Raw genomic sequence first — 19,990 nt, 5'->3', positions numbered from 1 at the left:
AACTAATATAATCTGTCAGCTTGGATGCGGAGTACTAGACTAGCCACTAGACTGATACTGCAGAAATTGTCACAAAATTGCAACTTTTGTATTTTTTCTTTTATTTTATGTAATAATGACAAATGCCAGTCTATCTTAAAGATTTTCCAAGATAAATGATTGTAATATTCATAGGATATAGACTGGCTATATTCACAATTTTACAAAAAAAAAAAAAAAAAAACGAAACAAAAAAATATAATAGTGTAGGAGATAGTCTTGCGGGGTACACGTAGTCACCCACAAAACAGAATACAATTTGCAAACATTAATTCGAATCTATTGGATGTACGCATGTATTGAGCACGGTGCTAAAGGATTAATACTCACCTGTAACAATTATGTTTGAGATACATTTTACTCTTTTTATAATAATATAAAACACAAGAGCAATGTTATTACTTATAATGATGAAAAAGAGACATTCATGATACAAGAACATCTTAATATATAAGTATATCTGATATTCTTTAAAGAAAAATATTCTCTTGACATTATAAGAACATAATTATAATATCATTTCAAATAACAACGAAAAGAAAGATTTTCCTTAAACATATAAGTAAATATGACATTCCTTATAGCAATAATGAAAATAAATAATATACTAGTATTCTCTTGACATATAAGAAAATATGATGTTATATTTAAGAAATAATAAGTTCCTAAACGTGGTTTATCGTAGCATAACCCGAGTTTTGAGTTCTTATGCTTAAGAATATATCACGAAGGCCGTAGGCCTGCTCGAGTGATATATTGTTTTGCATAAAAATGAAACACTTGGGTTATTCTACAATAAATCACATTTGGGAACTTATTATTTCGATTCTAACACAACATACTAGTATAAACAGTGTTAAAAAATGGGTAACTACTTTTTACGACCGTGCTACGCACCTGGATCGGATGACGTCATTGCACGCGAGTGGTTCATCGCAGAATAACCCGAGATTGATTTGGCTCTACATGTATGTAGGTTATTTGCTGGTCGTGTTAGAATCTACGATAAACAACGGTTCGTGCGCTGACAGGTAACACAGCATTTAGACGTCAACTGTGATGTAAAATTACCGCATGACGTTTAGTTTATTATAATTGGGATAAATGAAGCCCAGCAAAACTTTTTATCAAAGTATTTCAAAGAGCAAGTAAGAATGAAAACAATCGAGGCCCTTATTATGGTTTATCGCCTAATTTACCACAGTTCATCGTTCAAATATTTAAGTATTGAACCAATTTCAGTGAATTTAGGTTGACACAGTATTAATAGATTAATCCATCAACTGATAAAGAGTAGTGTTTACATTATCTATTCAGAGAAAATAGGACAGTTTTATAAAATTCAACGTCTTGGATTTTCGTTATATATTCACGGACAAACATTCCGCAGATTTTAATTTTTAATTTTAATTTATGAAAAATGAACCAATGGTGACTTAGATATTAGTCTTTGAATCTTAAACCTTCTTTCTCAACGGAGATAGACGATTACTCTTTGCTCGACTTTTTATATATAAGGATAAAGAACGCGTGTAAAGAGTCCAAACAAATGCATTTTTCTTCGAATTCAGCGCAGCTGTTTGTTTGTTTGTAAGCTTATTTTAAGTTGCCATCGGTAACCAATATGAGCGGCTCCTCCAGAAGACTGTTACTAATGTTAGTGTGTGTGTGTGTGGAGGGGGGGTGGGGGTAATGCAAGATACAGAAGACGCTCCAATTCCTGAAGCTTCCCTGGTTCTTTAGCGTGATCGTTGTAAAGCACCCATACACAAGACTCTTATCCCAGTGTTAGTAGTTTTTAGTTGGAGGAGCGGGGTCTCGAACTCACGATCCCTGTTTTGTATTCAGACAGTGTTAGCTCTGGACCACTACGTCCGCTCTTTTCAGCGCAGCTATGTAAGGTATGGCTTTTAACCGATCTTTTAGTGCAATCGGCCAAGGGAATTATGGGATAAAAGATAGATACAAGATACACATTTTATTTAAAGTCGGTATCTCATATATAGACAACATTAATAACTATGTATAGGGATTGCGTATTTGTTGAAAAGATAATACATTTATCTAGTCTTCAATATCATTAGATCAAACAAAGGAAAATTATTACTTTTAGGTAACAAATACTGAAATGTTTTCTTCTACTTTCAAACATTTTATGTAAATATATCATCGGAAGCGAAATCGGAAGTAATCGTTTACCGCTGAGAAAAAACAAAAACATTCTTTTCGCCAAAAACAGTGTTCAATGGCGAAAATAGAGTTCAATGTCTTTACTCAGTGTCTTTTGCAACGCTGAGTGAAAAGTCAAAACTTTCATCTTCATCTTTACAGTAATAAAGGTTAATATGTTTCTGTCTAGCAAGTAAATTGGTATGTCTAAATAAATATAAATAATAATTTTGCTGTCTAATAAATACAATTAAAATCCCGTTTAATTTTATATAAACTTTACATAAAGAGCTATGTACGGTCGTATAGCATGTTACATAGGCAGGTGTTGTTTTCAGGCGCTACTAGGTCAAAAAGCGTTTCCTTCTTGTGTAAAAATATACAGCAATTTTCATGCAACTACCCCTACCACCACCCCAATAACTGTTGTAGAACCCCCTACCCCGTTCGATGTTCAGCTCTGCTATAGAAAAGAACCACATTAGATGATTTTAATTCTATTTACAGAATGCTTATTTCAAAATGCCCTGCGCCGCTAATATGTGCGCGTGTGTACATATATGTGTACTACTTGTAATTCCGCATGCAGGTATAAATTTACACATGCACGTACATATACTATATACATGGCAAATCAGCATTTAACTGAAAATTACAAAATGAACGTCAAAAAATGTTCAACCAAACATAACACCAGTTATAAGCACATTGACAGCGTCATTTTCGTTCTTTTTTACTTCGGTCTATCACGTCTCCTTTTCAACAGAGATTCTACTAATCTATTTTTTTTCTGTGAAAAAAAAAAATAAATTTGGTGCTTGCAGTTAATTCTGATTTCGTTTGAGATTATTGCAATAGTTTTCTATTGCTTCGAGAGTTTCTCGTACCCACACTTCCGCTTTATCCACCATTCCTGCAAGCATTTCTTTCACTGCTTGTTTCGCTTCTTCAAATCTTTTCTTTCTTACTTCCCTTTGGCGTCTCCGTGAGTTGTCGGAAGGGAAATGTATATCAACATCTTCCGAGTACCAGTACGAAAGTGTAGTTTGATCAACGAAGATGTCACCGGATACGATCTCGTCAACCAACGAGATCACGTTGTTTCTCGCGTTGTTTACAAGATCTTCTATATAATCCTGGTCATATTCCTCGTTAATGAGATCGTAAAGAGCTGACATGTATTCAAGAAATGCATCTTCCAATCTCTGTCTGTAGTCTCCATAAACAGCGTCATTTGGGTCATTTAAGATAGTTGCTGTTCGTACAACTAATTCATTTTCAATGGCATCAAGTATTCTCTGTGGCAAGGGGTTATTATAATCTTCATAAATTTGAGAATCACTTCTTATAGAGCCTGCACTTTCAAGCTTCAAATAAGAGAAACCATATTTTTTTATGAATTTGTTAATAATTTTTCTGAATAGCTTTACAACGTCATTGTTTAAAATATGATACCCACGCCCAGGTGCACGTTTGTTTTCATCATTGTCATTAGGGTTTTGCCCACTGCCACCAGCCGTTGTTTGGTCACTTCTATCTCCAGAATTACTTCTCTGCCTTTTCTGACTTCGATTTTGTTGAAAGCTGCTACCGTCGGTACTGCTACCCCCACCACGAAACTGGAAAGGTGAAGGCGACCGGTCGCGCTTCCTTAATACCCTGACTGCCGCCGCTGTGGCAACAGAACCAATTTTGACAGCTGTCTTTTTCGCTGCTATCTTTGCCATTCCCTTTGTAGCCGCTTTCCCCGATTCCTTGACAACAGCGGTCGCCAACATTTTACCTGCACCTAGAGTCATATAATCTAAAGCGCCCCCTATGGTGGCTTCAGCCGTTTTAGAAGCTGCTCTTCTAAAGTCACCTTCTGCTAATGCTACCACTGCTTCTCCTGCATTCTTTACAGCGCCGACTACTGGTATGTAGTCAAGTGCATTCCACAGGAAGGACATCTTGGCTAAAAGAAGAATGATAATTATTTAAAGATTTTCGTTTATTATAATATTAGTCTTATCTTTTGTTAAAACACACATGCAGATATCTTTATAATAGACATGGAAATGGTACTAATAAGGTTGCTTAACACTGAAAAGCGGAATCTGTGCACACGACAGCGGCTCGAAAACGGTACATGTAGAAATAACATTCATGAAACACTAGAATATAAATGTGAATAAAAAAATCCAGAAGAAAAACTCTGTTTTTTAATATAAAATTGTCTCTTTTTTCTGTTCTAAATGAAATAAGTATTTTAAACAAATAATCACGGTAATGAGAGCAGCAAACGAATCATAAAAATTCATTGTCTTCTTACAGAGATAATAAGTACATCGTACAATAACACCCCAGCTGTTTTCAACTTTATTACATGCGACCTGAATGTAAAACTTCCTGTATATTTAGCAAAAAAGTGATAGAGATTTTGTTTAATTTTCCAGAGAATTTATTTTACAAAGGCTCGGGAAGTGGATCCATTGCTCGCAGGCTCGAATCTCGAGATTCTGGCCTCCAGTAGACATATGTATCTTTGGAAGGGGGGTCTTATTTTGCTATATGTCATATTTTTTTTCTTTTGAACTCATTTAGGATGAAAACAAAAGTTTTTATCACCCTGGTCATATTTTTGTCCCAGGTCCGATACTCGTGCCTGTGCTTCCGTGGTGTAGTCGAAATAAGTCCATAGTAAATAGATCCTAATTGTACCCATTTCTAGCGCAGAGTGCTTTAATCACACTTTTTCCACTGATAGAATACATTCTGCATGAAATGGGACGGTTGTCATGTTTATACATCCCACATGGTAAGTTTTGCAGAAGTGGTTTATTGTGCGGACAAGAGCAAACATGCGCCATAATTTAGGTAGCAGACCACAACTGACTGGCATTTCACTAAGAACTATTCAACCCCGCATTTTCTTTTCATATGTGTCGTTAATGTATGATAGAACTTTCATGAAAAATAGGTGTAGGAAAAAGTGATTTCTATAAATATACGTAAAGACGACCTGAAGTTGTCGTTTTTTATATGCGACAAAATTACTGACCTTCAACCTGTAAGAACAGTCTATAAATTTCGCGATTCTTTTCTAATGATCAAACTATGGGCCTTTCATTAGAGGATATATAATATAATTTGTTGAAATGTTTCGGTTACAAGAAATCTTTTGCATTCATTGTTTGAAAATGTGAAAAAATATTTTCCGTCGTAGATTTCCGTTCTTATTCGTGAGGATGTTGGCGCGTGGATTTCAGAACTAGTCTTAGCGTGGGTTTTGTAAACAAAGAAAAAAGTTTAAGATGGTAATAGGGTAACGGTTTTGGGGTAACTTGCATCAAGGATGCGACGTTTTCAGCCTTTCAACGGCATGCAATGCACCGCCATAGCAGTTATAGCTTTATTAATCTTTTCTTCCAATCCGATCTTCAAAATATTAGCCGACAGTTCTCCGGCGACTTGATGCGCAGCATCAAAATTTTGTTTGTAGATTACTCCCTGTTGAATTTCTGGCTGAATCTGAATGCCTAGCTGTATTTTAAGTTCGACAGTAGGAAAAGGTAACCATGTTATAACTATGAAGGGAAGTAATTTAACATAAGATATGAGAAGAGACTATGACTGGCAAATGTAAGGACTGTGACCAGTCTAATGCGAAATTAAAATTAAAATTTAGTCCTAGCCTATGATAAAATTCCCGAGCTGGTAGGATAATTTTTTACCGGTGTTAATCTCTCTCAATTGTCATCAACCTATTCAATTCTTCAATTCGCCATGAATGAGAACAGTTACGCTTCATGTAAGAACATCATACTACATGATGTCAACATTCTTATTTTATTGTCAGTGTCTGTTATCATAACAAGAGATAAAAGTACTAGTATATTAGTTCACCTCGTTAGACTGATTACTAGATTGATTTATATGATTGACGAATTTGATAGATATGTTTTTGCTTTATGTATTGCGATTTAACATTATGTAATTTTAACTGTATTTGTGTGTGTAAACTGTATATTTTTACCTTGTTAAATATCATTAAATGTGTTTGTATATAATACGAGGCATTCTGGCTCATTTCTGAAATGAATAAAGTATATGTTTTGTTCTGTTCATGTTGCTAGTGTTGAAATAGAAGACATATCGTCAACGCGGTGTCACCAAACACCGAAAGCATCGGTTATTTCACGCATTTTAGCAAACTTTCACTTGTCTTTAAATTTCACACGTCCAATGCGATGATATTCGCTGCTTAGATTTTGCTAGTATTTTTTTCTGTTCATCAAACAATACTACATGCGAAATTTAACAATCCTGGCGAACTTTCTAGCACGACAATGTTATAACCCTCGCGAGGATTATATTTCGAAACTATATGATTGTGTTGTTTTACTAGCGAATTTTAAGGTTGCCCGAAAAGGACACCGTAGTTAATCGTATATTTTATGTGTACATGTTTGTATTTTGTTTACATATAATCTCTAATAACGCTTACAAATAAAAAATAATGTACTAGTGTACAAATGGATGAGACTTTAATAAATAAATACATAAATAGATAACAAATAAATAATAGCTATAATAGATAAATAAAAGGTTCAATAAATACGTACTTCTCAGACGAGATGCAGAAGTAAATAAACAACTGTCATAAAATATAGTTTGCCCGAGGTGAAAAACAGAAGGTTTAAAGATATGAAAACAGGAAGTTAGTTTAACATGAATACGCTGTAGTGTTTGTTTTCATTCTTATCTGCATTCAAACAGCTATATTTACAAGTATGCAGAACATATAAACTAGGGAATTTCATGTTAGAAATGCTTTACCTCTTTTATCTCCGTCACAATTCAAATCACAGTAGATATCTACAAAAGTAATGCATTAACCGGTGAATTCTACATCCAGCTAACACTGATCTTTACTCATATCAAATACGTGGGCGTACTATGTTTGCATAAGGTGGCAGGGGAGTGCAGATTTGCGAATTCCACATTGACGTGTGGGTACCAGTGTTGAAATATCCATAGAAATCTCGTTTTTGCTTATTTTTCTTTGAAACTACTATGGACCATTGCAGATACTATAGACTACATAAACACGACTCTCCGGTCCTATGCACCTGTCGCTTTCCATGCCAGATGTAGTGAAAATTGGCTAAATCACCCAAATTTTATAGACCAAAATTAGCCTAACCAGGCCTCACTTTGAACTCTGCCATTCATCCATTTTATATTTTTAAATCCAATTTCGTAGCATATATGTATAGTGCGAACATAGATGCATACCCAGGTGGTGTGGAATGTGTCTCCCAACCACCACTTTATTTCCCTAATTTTCACTTGAAAAAAAGTGGATGGATGACAGCCGAACGTCTGGCCGACTTTTTGTTCTGATGTTTATGCTTTAGCCTCAACCGGAAGTACGGAGCTAGGAATTTTAAAACACCCGCCATGTAGAATCATTAACCGTTCCTCATTCCCCAGATATATTAAAGAATTAATAATGATGAATAACCAGTAAGATAGATATGCCTTTATATCTACCCTGTCCCGTTTATACAGAAAATCGACCGGGGCCAAACTACGAAACCGCTCCCCTGCCACCATAGTACAAACGCTGAAAAACCCAACTCTGAATATAGTATCGTTTACTATGGCAACTGGAAAACCCCGACTCTAAATAAAGTATTATTATATATATATAATATTATTATGAAATAGTAGATCTCTAGAATAAAGATGTGGAGCAAATGGAACGTATAGTGTATTTTTCATTTTTGGCTGCGAATTTTCTCGTTCTTCATTCTATTAACATGATTAAGGGCCTAGTGCTGGCCATAATAAATCAGATGTTAAAACATTTATTTAGACTAGAGTTATTTACATGGATGAATGCTGAATACTAACTAATATAATAATTTGTCCAATGACCGCATATTTTATAACCGCATGGACGGGTATTATGAATTATTAGGAAATTTGACCTTCTTGTATTTTAAGTATTGTGACAAAACTATAAAACCTACACATTTTATGCCACTCAAACGCTCTTTTCTATGCGTGACACGATAAAAACAACATGATAAAAGAAGGCAAATATAACAAATAAATTGGTTATATGTATAAATAAATGCCACATGCTATCGACAAAAAAAAACAAAACAATTGCCTCAGTAATTTGACAAATGCCCCCCGTGGTTCGATGCCCTTAACTTTTGTCGACGACCCTTTTCATCATTGACAAAGCCAAAGGTAATATAAGTCTTCCGTTGGCAGTTATCACATTTTACTTAGTCTACTATACACACTGGCTATCATCATACCGGATAATAGACGCGGACATTTTTTTATTCCAAGTACAACTCACTACTCATTACTATTATTATTATTAATCATATTTAACTTGTCAAAATTAATTTTGCTATGTAATGAACATTTGAAAAACATATTGTCACACACTGATGAAAAATGAACAGAAAAACTAACTAGCAAACATACTTGACAATGTAAAAGGTACCTTTTTATGACACCAGAGCCTGTTACTTGGAAGTGTGACCTATTTGCCCCCGAGCTAGTCATTGTGTAATAAAGTAAATTGCGAATTATGACTTCTCAAGGTTTCTCAAAAGGGACTGACTGACTAATTTAATAAATGTCAGATTTTTAAAATAAAAAGTGGAAAACCTAAGAATTAAACAAGCACACCATAGAAAAAAGTCTTTTAGAAAAGATTTAGGATAAAGTGACGCTAATGTAGTGTAAAGGTTATTCATAATTACTATCACGGATATGTTTACTATATGAACAGGGGATTACAGATTTTTCATCTTTTAGCGCGTGCTATACCTTCTTGAGATTAGCTGTGCGTACATTCAGTTCAATTCAATTTCGATTTATTGCATAAATACAATGCCTACAGCAAGCGAAAGCATTATATAATATGGAGCAGAGAAAGTACATAATAATTTTCAAAAGAGACAATAAACCAAAGAGCTATAAAAAATTAAAAATGTATTTTATACTTCTTTGAATAAACTAATAAATCAATAAACGACGATGTTTCACAATGTTGTCACAAAACTTCTATAGTATAATATGTTCACTCTTAGGCGAACTTTTAACACGTGTTCTATATAGCTATACTTTAATATCGAACAATTGACCTGTATTCAGAAAAAATTCTGTTAATAAAATACAATTAAGTACTCAATCACTGTCCCATTATTTTATGTATCTAACAACATTTGTACTTGAAAATGAAAAAAAAATATTTATTGTGTATTTAAGTCTCGTTCATTAAACATGTTACAATTTTCAAAATGCTCTTACGCAGTCACCGAGAAGATTATTGTCTGTGTAATAAAAAGACCTGATCGTCCCTAATCCCCTAATAAAAAGGTGTTGATAAGCAATAAACTTGCAAAAAGCTGTTAATTGGTAATAAACAACTATCGAAAAGCGCTTTAATATGGCTGTTTCAGAGGCTCCGAAAACAATTTACTCAAATGTTGCATTATATAAATTCTTTAAAACATATTTATGGTTAAAACTTAAACTAAGGGGTATAAGTATAATTAAACGAATCTTTAAAATACGAGACAGTGGTTTAGAAAGAAATATATATAGTTGCAACGTGCATCATGTCTTAATTTTTTTTTATTTATTAACATGATATGTCAGCATCTTTCTCTGTAACATTTTTTTTGCGGAAAGCTTGTAATTCCCAAAAACTATGGTTCGCCTTAATATAACTGAAATTATTCCCGTACTGTTATTATCACTTAATACTATGTTGTAACAATCATATTTTCTGTATCATCGGCAGCTAAACTTCGGGCGAGTTCGTGCGTTTCCGCACGCGTCCGGAAATACCACGGACACGGCAAATAAAGAAATAATACAAAAATCACCAACTTTTAAACGTCTAGGGAAGCAAGAAGACATTAAAATAATTTCAAAATAAAAACATATATAAAAAGTTTATTGTCTGTAGAATACTTCAATAGGATAATAAATATTCTCAAAATATGAATAAAGTGGCTACAGGGAAAAGAATAAGATACGTATCACAGGTTTTGCTTATTTTATTCAGTAACTATATGCCGTAAACAGAGACTGATAGTGATGTTTTTTAATTGCCAAAGGAAGCATTAATTTTTCATTTTAGATAAATAATTTTTGTATCTTTGTAAAGAGAAAAGAATGACGAACATTTCAATAGGATAATAAATATTGTGTGTTCATTCTAATTAAAACAATATTTGTTCAAACTTTTTTTCCTTCTTTGTTTCTATTGGAAAATACCAACCAGATAAAAATCGATATCGCACTACCAGGTGATTTCAAGGGGGATAATTTTACCGATAAGACGACCAATTTTACATAATTGTTGATCATGGCCTAACCCACTTTCTGGCCGGATATAGCAAAGTTTTCAAGCCTGAACTTCATTTGCAGGAGGTCGGACGATAGACAGATTTGCCAGTAATATAGTCTTTTTGTACTTCTGTTAAATTACTTCCCTTCGTGGTTATTATTTGATTAACTTTTCTCATTGCCGAATGCCAGATTTTCAACAACAAAAAAAAAAAAAAAAGAAAAAGAAAGAAAAATTGTGCGCACCACGAGAAAACCAACATAGTGGCTTTGCGACCAGCATGGATCTAGACCACACTGCGCAGGAGCCATGCTGTTCGCTTTCAAAGCCTATTGCAATGAGAGAAACCATTGGCAAACAGTATGGATCCTGACAAGACTGCGCAGATGCACAGGCTGGTCTGGATCCATGCTGGTCGCAAACGTACTATGTTGGTTTTCTCATGTTGCGGTTCATTTTACAGAATGGAAGTTCAGTGTTAGACTAGCCACTAGACTGATAATAATCAAATTGTCACAAACTGTGACGTTGACTATTGTAATTCTGCAAGACATTGTACAGATTGAACTGGTTGTAATATTATCATTATATTGGACATGCCAACACTCTTAAACGACCTGAAACGACCTGAAACGACCACAGCGCGTTTTGTGGTTTAGGCGTGTTGGTACATTCGAAGGGCACATACACGCAACAAGCCCAAACGAAATTGCAGAAATCAGATACCTTAGAAACAAAATAAGATTCATATCATGCAGTAATTAAGTTTCACATTTTAACAGAGCAACCGTAAACGACAAATGCAAATACAAATATTTAATTATGACTTTATAAATAAAGCGCAAAATACGTCTTGCAGCGAAAACCACAAGATAAACTGAATTTCCAACGATGGTAACACATTTTCTTCACACAAAACCGAAAGTAGGAATTACCCGTGCCTTTCTTAAAAAACATTAGACATGTTAGAGAGAGCGTGATTAATTAAGTGCATATATGCGAATGAAAACATTTCTAGGCCGTTTCATTTTCATATCATTTTTCACAGCAAAAGCGGTGTTGAAAATATTCTACGCGTGGCAGTTGGGAAAAATCAAATGCACTTTCAAATTTGTTGTTCTTTTCACTCTCCATAATGGCAAAATTCCTGCGAAGAAAGAATAAGACTTTCTGTCGTTGTTTTTTCCTTTCAAATATGCTTCAAAATACTTTTTTTCCTTGTTTACTTCAAACGTTTCCAGGGGATGAATCGGGCAGGAGGGTGTTTGTATGCCTAGTACTGTGATTGTTGAACATAAATAAAGTTTGGTATGGCATAGTTTGGATAGTGATGGACTGTTACCTATAAGGCCTAAAAAATCCTTGTTTCCGGTGATATGCTAAAACATTTAGGGTAGTTAGGGTAGGTAGGTCGGATTTTTTTTATGTTTTTAATAAGTGAGACTTTTTGGAAATCATTCTTTTTTGTGTCAAATAATGAATACAAATAAGGAGGTCATGCCATGAGAGCATCAGTGAGTTGATTTCTAACCCCACTGTCCGTTTTTAAAGCAAAAAAGGCGCGGTTTTGCAACTTTTGTTAAAAAAGTTAAACAAAAAATATTCCGCACAGCCATAAAACATTTAGGAGGGCCAAAAGTTTAGGCTCGGTCGGGATACCGGAAACACACCTTTTTACGCCTAACAGACGCATACCACATGATGCAGTCTGTTGCTACTTATGTGAATATTGCTTTTTACTATGTAAATGTTAACCTCCTTCAACATATTAAAAACTCTCAAACAACGGAAATTTAAATATAATGTACTTCAGTGTTAATACCGTATATACAATCCAAACCATTTGTGCGCAGTATTAATGCAAAAGCGTGGACTCGTAACCACAATCGGCAAACTCCGTGTTTGCCGTCCTTGATATAGGCATTTTTCTTTGTTTATGGAAAGTCACGAGCGCGTGAAGCTGTTCTTACATCCGAACGATGCCGATGATGATGATCATGCTACTGTTACTGCAGCTGTCACTGCAGTTGTCGCTGAGGATGGAAATGATGACGATAATCATGATGTTGATGGCAGATGGTTCAATCTCCGTTGTCTTTGATGGAGATGTTATAATTTGTTCCTTGATGTAAAGAATACTGGTAATGAAATTGTTGTCGTCAGTGTTGATGATGATCATGACAATGATACTGTTGCTTATTACGTTAATAGGGTATAGCACTAATGAGCTGATGATAATGTAAAGACAGTGATAGCAAGTATCCGCCCGCATAGCTCAATAGGGAGAGCGCATATCTACGGATCTCGGGGTCGCGAGATCGATCCCCGGGCGGGGCGTATATTCTCCGTGATAATCTTGATAAAAGACATTGTGTCTGACATCATTTTTCCTCCACCACTGATTCATATGGGGAAGTTGGCAGTTACTTGCGGAGAACAGGTTTGTACTTGTACAAAATCTAGGAAAACCGGTAGGGTTTACTGGCCGCCGTTACATAACTGAAATACTGTTGACAAACGGAGTTAAACCCAAAACAAACAAAAACTTATGCAGATATTTTATAAGCTTGATTTCATTTTTGTGTTGCTATTGGTGATAATGATAATAATAATGATCATTATCAACTTGGTCTTAAGAGAATTAGAATAACGCTGTTGATTGTTCTTGGTAAGGATATGTTCCACGGTTATATTACTGATTGGGATGTTGTTATGCTTTCCTACCCCCCCCCCCCCCCCCCCCCCCGCCTTTCGAAGAAGAAGGTGTATATATAACAGTTAAACGGTTTCCGGACGATAACTTGGGAACGCTTGGGCCTAGGATCATGACACTATATAGGAAGGTTGATCGTGACCAGCAGACGACCCCTTTTGATTCTGAGGTCAAAAGTCAAGGTAATAGTTAAAAAAAAAAGATATGAGCAATGAATAGAAAATGCCTAGGCCTAGGATCAAGGAACTTCAAAGGGAGGTTGACCATGACTAGCAGATTACCCCTATTGATTTTGAGGCCGGTAGGTCAAAGTTAAAGATCACCGCAGCGGCTCGGAACAGTTATACCGTGTCTGGATGGTAAGTTGAGTACGCTTGGACCTAGGATCACGAAACTCAAATGACCCGTATTGATATTGAGGTCAGTAGGTCAAAGGCCAATGTGACAATGACCTGATTTTTTTCTGTTCCTTGTGCAGTTACTGAATGCATCAGAAAGGGGGAGGGAGTATTCCATGCTCTACGAGCTCTTGTTATAATAATGGTGCCAGTGAAATCTCGTTTGCGATTGATATTGATGGCGTTGATAAAAACAGTGATGATGAAAATAATGTTGAAATAAATTATCACAACAATTATGAAATAAGCAAAGACACGATTGATTCTGCCTTTGCGACCAGTGTAGATCATGATTAGCATACACATCCATGTAGTCTGATCATGATCTGCACTGTTCGCTATTCAGTCAGTATCTTTTGTGGGCAAGCACCCCTTTTAACTGTTAATGGTACTGTCCAAATTGAAAGATGGTCAATTTCATTATAAATAAAGTGTTATTCGCACCGACATCAGAAGTACCTGCAAGATCTCAGTCATTTCTTTTATCAAAAAAAAAAACCAACAGCAAAGCAGCACCTTAATCCTAACACTGTCATTACAATCATTCATCATTAGTATGCACATCACAATAATCATTTTAATAACCAAATTACTTCAATTTAACAAGTACAGGGTAGTTGTTTGACTATCATACATGTATTTTCTCTGAACAATTTTCAAACAATTTAGCAGTTCACTCATCAGAATTTTATAAAGCTACGGTTATGCGTTGATGTAACTTTAGGATAGTATTCAAAGCGATATCTCTTATTGACCCGTGCCATTGGAAAACCAACATAGTGCATTTACGACCAGCATGGATCCAGACCAGCTGCGCATACAAAATATGTTGGTTTTCTCATGGCGCGGCTCATATCATGATTGTCCTGGAACTCATATCTCAAATAGTGCCCTTTGCTATAAAATTTCAAAGAAGTAAAACCAAATCCCGCCGTCAAAATATGTGAACATTTGCATGGAGCTGATAATGAACCGGAAGAGACCATAGAAATTAAACTTACTGTCATGTTACTAGGCTGGAGAAGTTAGAAACGAAATAGTAAAAATGTATGACACTGGGATGTGCGGGCGTGCGTGCGTGAAATACAAATGTATATGAAACTGCTGTATAATACTGATCTATGATATTTAACAATAATTATGCTTTAACTTTTTGTTTCAAATGTGAAATCTCCGAACTATCTACACAATTGCACATGTATGAATTCTTCATTTTAGCAGTGTATTACAACGGAAAACTTGTTAAATTGGTACTTTGAATAAGAAAAAGATGAACAAAAATAATTATAATTATATAGAAAATGTATTAAAAGCGATTTTCAAAATGGCTGAATTATGATGTCTTGAACATATCTGCAGACGTCGAATTATGGTACAAAATTTACGCATGGGGATGGGGGAAATAAAATCACATGTACCGAAAATCCAGAGTCGGTGACCCCCCAGTTTTATTTGTCTTTGAACTTGGTATACATTTTAAACACCATTTATTGAAAAAAATCAAAAATTTAATTCAACGATTTTGTAATATGCTGATTTAAAGCCGAAAAATGCTGCGAAACTGAACGTCAATTTTTAGTCAAAAAGGCGATTTTCTTTCCATTTTTCAAATATTTGTCGGTGTAAAACAATGATTTTCACATCACCATAAAGGAAAAAATAATTCTCGTCGAATAATGTATAATTTAAGAGAATTTGTTGGCTGGTGCCGTTGCAGTACACGTAACAGTTGCCAAGGATACGCTTCAACGCCAGTTTCAAAAACGGGCTTTGGTGGTCATTTTTGACGTCTCTTGTACAAAAACTGGTTGGCTCTATTGGTATAAAATAAACTGCATCTTGTTTGAAATATGGACAACTTTGCACATGCAAAATTTGAAGACGCTACTCGAAAGTTCGCAAAGTGTCACGTTCTATCTTAATGTATCACTCAACCTACTTATTTTTATGTTTACTTTTAAAACGTAATGGACTCGTAACGAAAATCGGCAATTTCCGTTAGTTTACGTATTCTCCATACGGGATTTCGGCAATCTCCGGTTGTTATAAAAATAATTATCTATAATTATGACCAAAGAATCCTGAAATGCATTATCGCACAGAAATTGTCGATTGTAATTGCGGATTCATTACTTTAATATGTCAAAGTAGTTCTGGACGTTTGATAAACCGGAAGTATTGACGTAACGTCATTTATCCAGATAACGCAGAATAAAGCCTGGATTCAGCGTACGGAAATGAATATCAGATTATGAATTTATGGCAACAGGTGAGTGAATTTGTTACAAAGTTTTCTAAAGGTAAACTACGATATTAAAATATCAGAGACATTAGATAATTCCGAAAAATATATTAGAATAAGATTGAAATTTCTTTCTCTTTAATAGTGGGCAGATAACTCAAAAACAAGCAGTTTGACACTGTAGGCCGACCGTTTATTTACAACTGTGAAGAGTTTCATTAGAATTCACATTTTCGAAAAAAACTATTCGCGCAAATGTTATCAAATTTATGATTTTCCCATAGAGTCCCATTATGAAAACTTGGATGGGATTAAAAATACTCGGATGGGGTTAAAAATGTCAAACTAGTCTTGCAAAAAATCAAGCTGACAACCCTGTCTTTTTTATTTGTATTCTGAAGTTTTGAAAAGTCGGGGTTTAATCAAATTCTACATTGCAGAAAAACTTTTGAACCAGTGTGGTAAGTTTCAACCGGCTTCTTAGTTATAAACTTCTCTCTTAAATCTTGACCGATTTTCTGCGTAAGAGAGTGTAAACATAATAACTCCGTTCTAGGTTATTGTTAAATAATTCCTACAGTTGCAGAGATAGTTTACACGATATGTTTATCTAATCCGCTTGATGCCCATATAACAAGTTGTAAAATCTAGAGGCCGATACTTTAGCAGTCTATTCCTTACGAAAACAATGAATATTTTATGTATGGGCTCGAGCAAATTTAAACGCCTTCATTTGTTGACATGACTTTTTCCATTGCCGCGAACACTACTGACTTAAAAGGAACTAGCGATAAAAGGTTGTTCACAAAGTCATTACGTTCAAACGGGCTTACTGTTTGATAAAAGCCCGATTATTGGTTATATAGCATTTTGTATATCAAAGCCTGTTAACCCTTATCCTGCTGATTTTCTATAATGAACTTGACCGTCTTTCAGTCGGGACAGTGCCACTGACTGTTAAAAGGGATGATAACTAAAAAATACTGAATTAATAACGAACAGTTCAGATCTTGATCTTGACGGATGTGCAGGCTGATCATGATCTGCACTGGTCGCAAAGGCAGAATCAATCGTGTCCAACATGTTAAGGGTTGCACAAAAATGTACTTGATAAGGTACAGATATATACATAGTGACCATTTATAATCGGTTTGTTCGTCCCAAATTTTCAGAGGACGTATAATAATAGAAATCAATATTGAGCTAACTTTTCCATATTTTGTATTGGAAAAAAATTTTTTGCGGAAATTTAAAACTGCTCCAAAATTTGAGTACTTAAAAAAAAAATACCGGCCACATTTAAATAGTAAGACAAAGAATGTAATATTGGACTTTCGTTAGCCCGGATTCTCGTGATGTTATTAATTGTGTTTACACATGTACGGAATAAGCAGTAGTTTCTCACGAGTGGCGAAGGGAGGAATGAAATTTTGTGAGGGAGGAATGAAATTTTGTGAAATTTTAGAAACAAAACACTGGATTTATTTTAATTCATGGCAAGGGTAAAGTGATAATGTTCTTTTTATTAAAGTGTGTACGAGGAAACCTTTTTTTGTGTGTTAGAATTTACAAGGGTATAGCGGATTAGGGTAGTGTTTCACTGAAAGCGTAGTTGGACTGTTGGAATCGGACAGCTGGAGAAAATGACTGCTGCATGTGCACTAAATGAAAACGGGTTGTTTGTTTACACGCCTGGCAATATACTGTTGTGATTTATTAGTTCAATGACAGTTTTTGTTGGGTTGTACATGAATTAGCCCGAAAATCTTCTAATTTAGTGCAAGAAGACTTACAGAACATACATTTTTAATATATTATCGGATACAGCTAATGGTAAGTCCAAATCATACTAAACTTGTTATATTATTTTCCTTCCTTTTAATTCAGTTTGGTTAATACATGACGCATAGTGGCGAGGTGGAAGCGGAAAACTTACTTAAAGGAAAACTTGCTTTCAATATGAATTTTATTTATGCACTCGAAGCTATTCATATCTAAGTTATTATCACTATGGATGTTTAATGTAGTCCCAACTGGAATACTGAAAAGTATATTTGATATCATTCACATTGAATTTATTAGATTTATATTCACTAAAATCTCAGTATTTCATAAAAAAAAATAGCGTAAGATGAATTAGAATATACGAGTACAAAATTAAAAGCTATTTCGACAAATCTAAGGTTCATGAAAGTACATTTCTTGCAAAACTTTAACATTTGATTTTATCTGAACATAACACGCTAAATCACAGATTTGTTCAGCAAGTATATTCCACAATTCTAATATGAGAAATGCTAGTGGTACTTACCAGACTACGTTCATTTATTTATTCCCGCTTTTAGAGATGATAATTCAAACATTTAATTTTCCCGCCCGCAAAACATTGTTTTAGTCTCAGAAAGTAAATGGCAACTTATAACATAGGGGGCACAACTGTTATCGGAAAAATTCGGGTATAATCGGTAACTGGCTCAGTTGCCCGGGTGGCTCATTCACCCGAATTTACCCTACATGTGTCCTTTAATTGTAGTTGTTTTTGTTTTCCAACAGGCAGTCTCATAGACTGAACAAATGTGAGCAAATGCTTCACACTGGTTTCAAACACAAGAAATGAAGGCAATTTGTATTACGTAGGGTGCTATAATCGTTTATATTTTGAATGGAACATTCTGTTTTTTTTTACAGGTTTCTTTTCAATACGGATGTAATACTCAAATAAACATAAACTGCAACTGTCGATAGCCACAACAAAAATATGAGCTGCACCATGAGAAAACCATTATATTGGTCTGCGCAGTCAGGTCAGGATCCATGCTGTTCGCTTTCAAAGCCTACTGCAATTAGACAAACTGTTATCGAACAGTACTAGTATGAATCATGACGAGACTATGTGGCTGCGCAGGCTGGCGTTGATTCATGCTGGTCGCAAACGCACTGTGTTGGTTTTCTCACAGCGCGGCTCATATCTTTTTCAGGGGTTTACATGAACATGCAAAAACGTGTAAGCATTTGTTTAGTTTTTTTCTATGTACAGATGTACGGATAAATTCGGAAAATGTAGATTGTGACATAACAAAAAATGAGCTATGTAAACGAGGATGCAATGCTTCACTTAACTTTCGTTAATCGTAAATTATTATTACTATTATTTTATTCTTCCCGAAGGGCGAGCATATAGTTGACACTTTGTCCGTCCGTCCGTAGTATAACTTGAAAAATATTAACAGCATTTTATTAAAATTTCATATAGAGGCCATTGAGACAAAGAGCAGTGTCAAAGAACCATAACTCTACCTTACCTAGCTTTTGAATTATCTCCCTTTATTACACAAAATAACGCTTGTCTGGGGCATTACTTGAGAAGTATTAATGCCATTTCATTTAAACTTCATTGTTGCTCTAGGAAGTCGTCGTTTAGGGAGCAAGACTACGTTGACGAATGCAAAATATGTATAATGCTATTTTTAAAATTTTGCGATTTTGTCCATATATATTATGCATCTAGATCTATACATAAAACTTACTTTTGATATTAAATTTCCTTTTTATTATCAGTACTGTATTATTATATTGGACTGCTTTCATTTGATTACAATATTTCTATATGGAATTACTCTACTTGTATTGATAAATATTGGCCTACACGAAGACATTGATTCTGTATATAAATCATTTTCCTCGTGCAGTCCAATATCAAATACACAGTCCAATATTAAAATAATATTGGAATCCACGTGGAAAATACTGTACTAAGTCCCATTGAAAGCAGTACAATACTAAAAGTACAGTACTGCGAGAACAAAAGAGTGACGTCATGACAATGTCTTAAAGCTTGTTCAAGCACGATTCATGTTACAAGTTTCAGTGTTGACCTATATATTATCAAGACAAGCAACCTGACTAAGTTTCATAAAGAATGATATACAACTGTGGCCTCTAGAGTGTTCACAAGCTTCTCCTGTGATTTGACCGTGTGACCTAGATTTTAAGCCCACATGACCCATATTCAAATTTTATCTAGACATTATCAAGAGAAACATTCTAACCAAGTTTCATGA

At 34.8% G+C, this 19,990-nt stretch overlaps 1 protein-coding gene across 1 annotated transcript; it reads right to left on the bottom strand.

Annotated features, from left to right (window-relative positions):
- Positions 1–430: 430 nt before the first annotated feature.
- Positions 431–7,174, bottom strand: LOC123542668 (uncharacterized). Its single transcript, XM_045328615.2, has 2 exons — positions 7,027–7,174; positions 431–4,162 (listed from the first exon to the last, which is right to left on the bottom strand). The coding sequence occupies exon 2, from the start codon at positions 4,155–4,157 to the stop codon at positions 3,033–3,035; it is 1,125 nt and encodes a 374-aa protein (XP_045184550.2). The 5' UTR covers positions 4,158–4,162; positions 7,027–7,174; the 3' UTR covers positions 431–3,032.
- Positions 7,175–19,990: the final 12,816 nt, after the last annotated feature.

Source organism: Mercenaria mercenaria, chromosome 19 (genome assembly GCF_021730395.1).
Source record: "Mercenaria mercenaria strain notata chromosome 19, MADL_Memer_1, whole genome shotgun sequence".
Lineage (NCBI taxonomy): Eukaryota > Metazoa > Mollusca > Bivalvia > Venerida > Veneridae > Mercenaria > Mercenaria mercenaria.
Note: the sequence above shows the minus strand (reverse complement) of the source record. Positions and strands in the feature narration are given on the sequence as shown.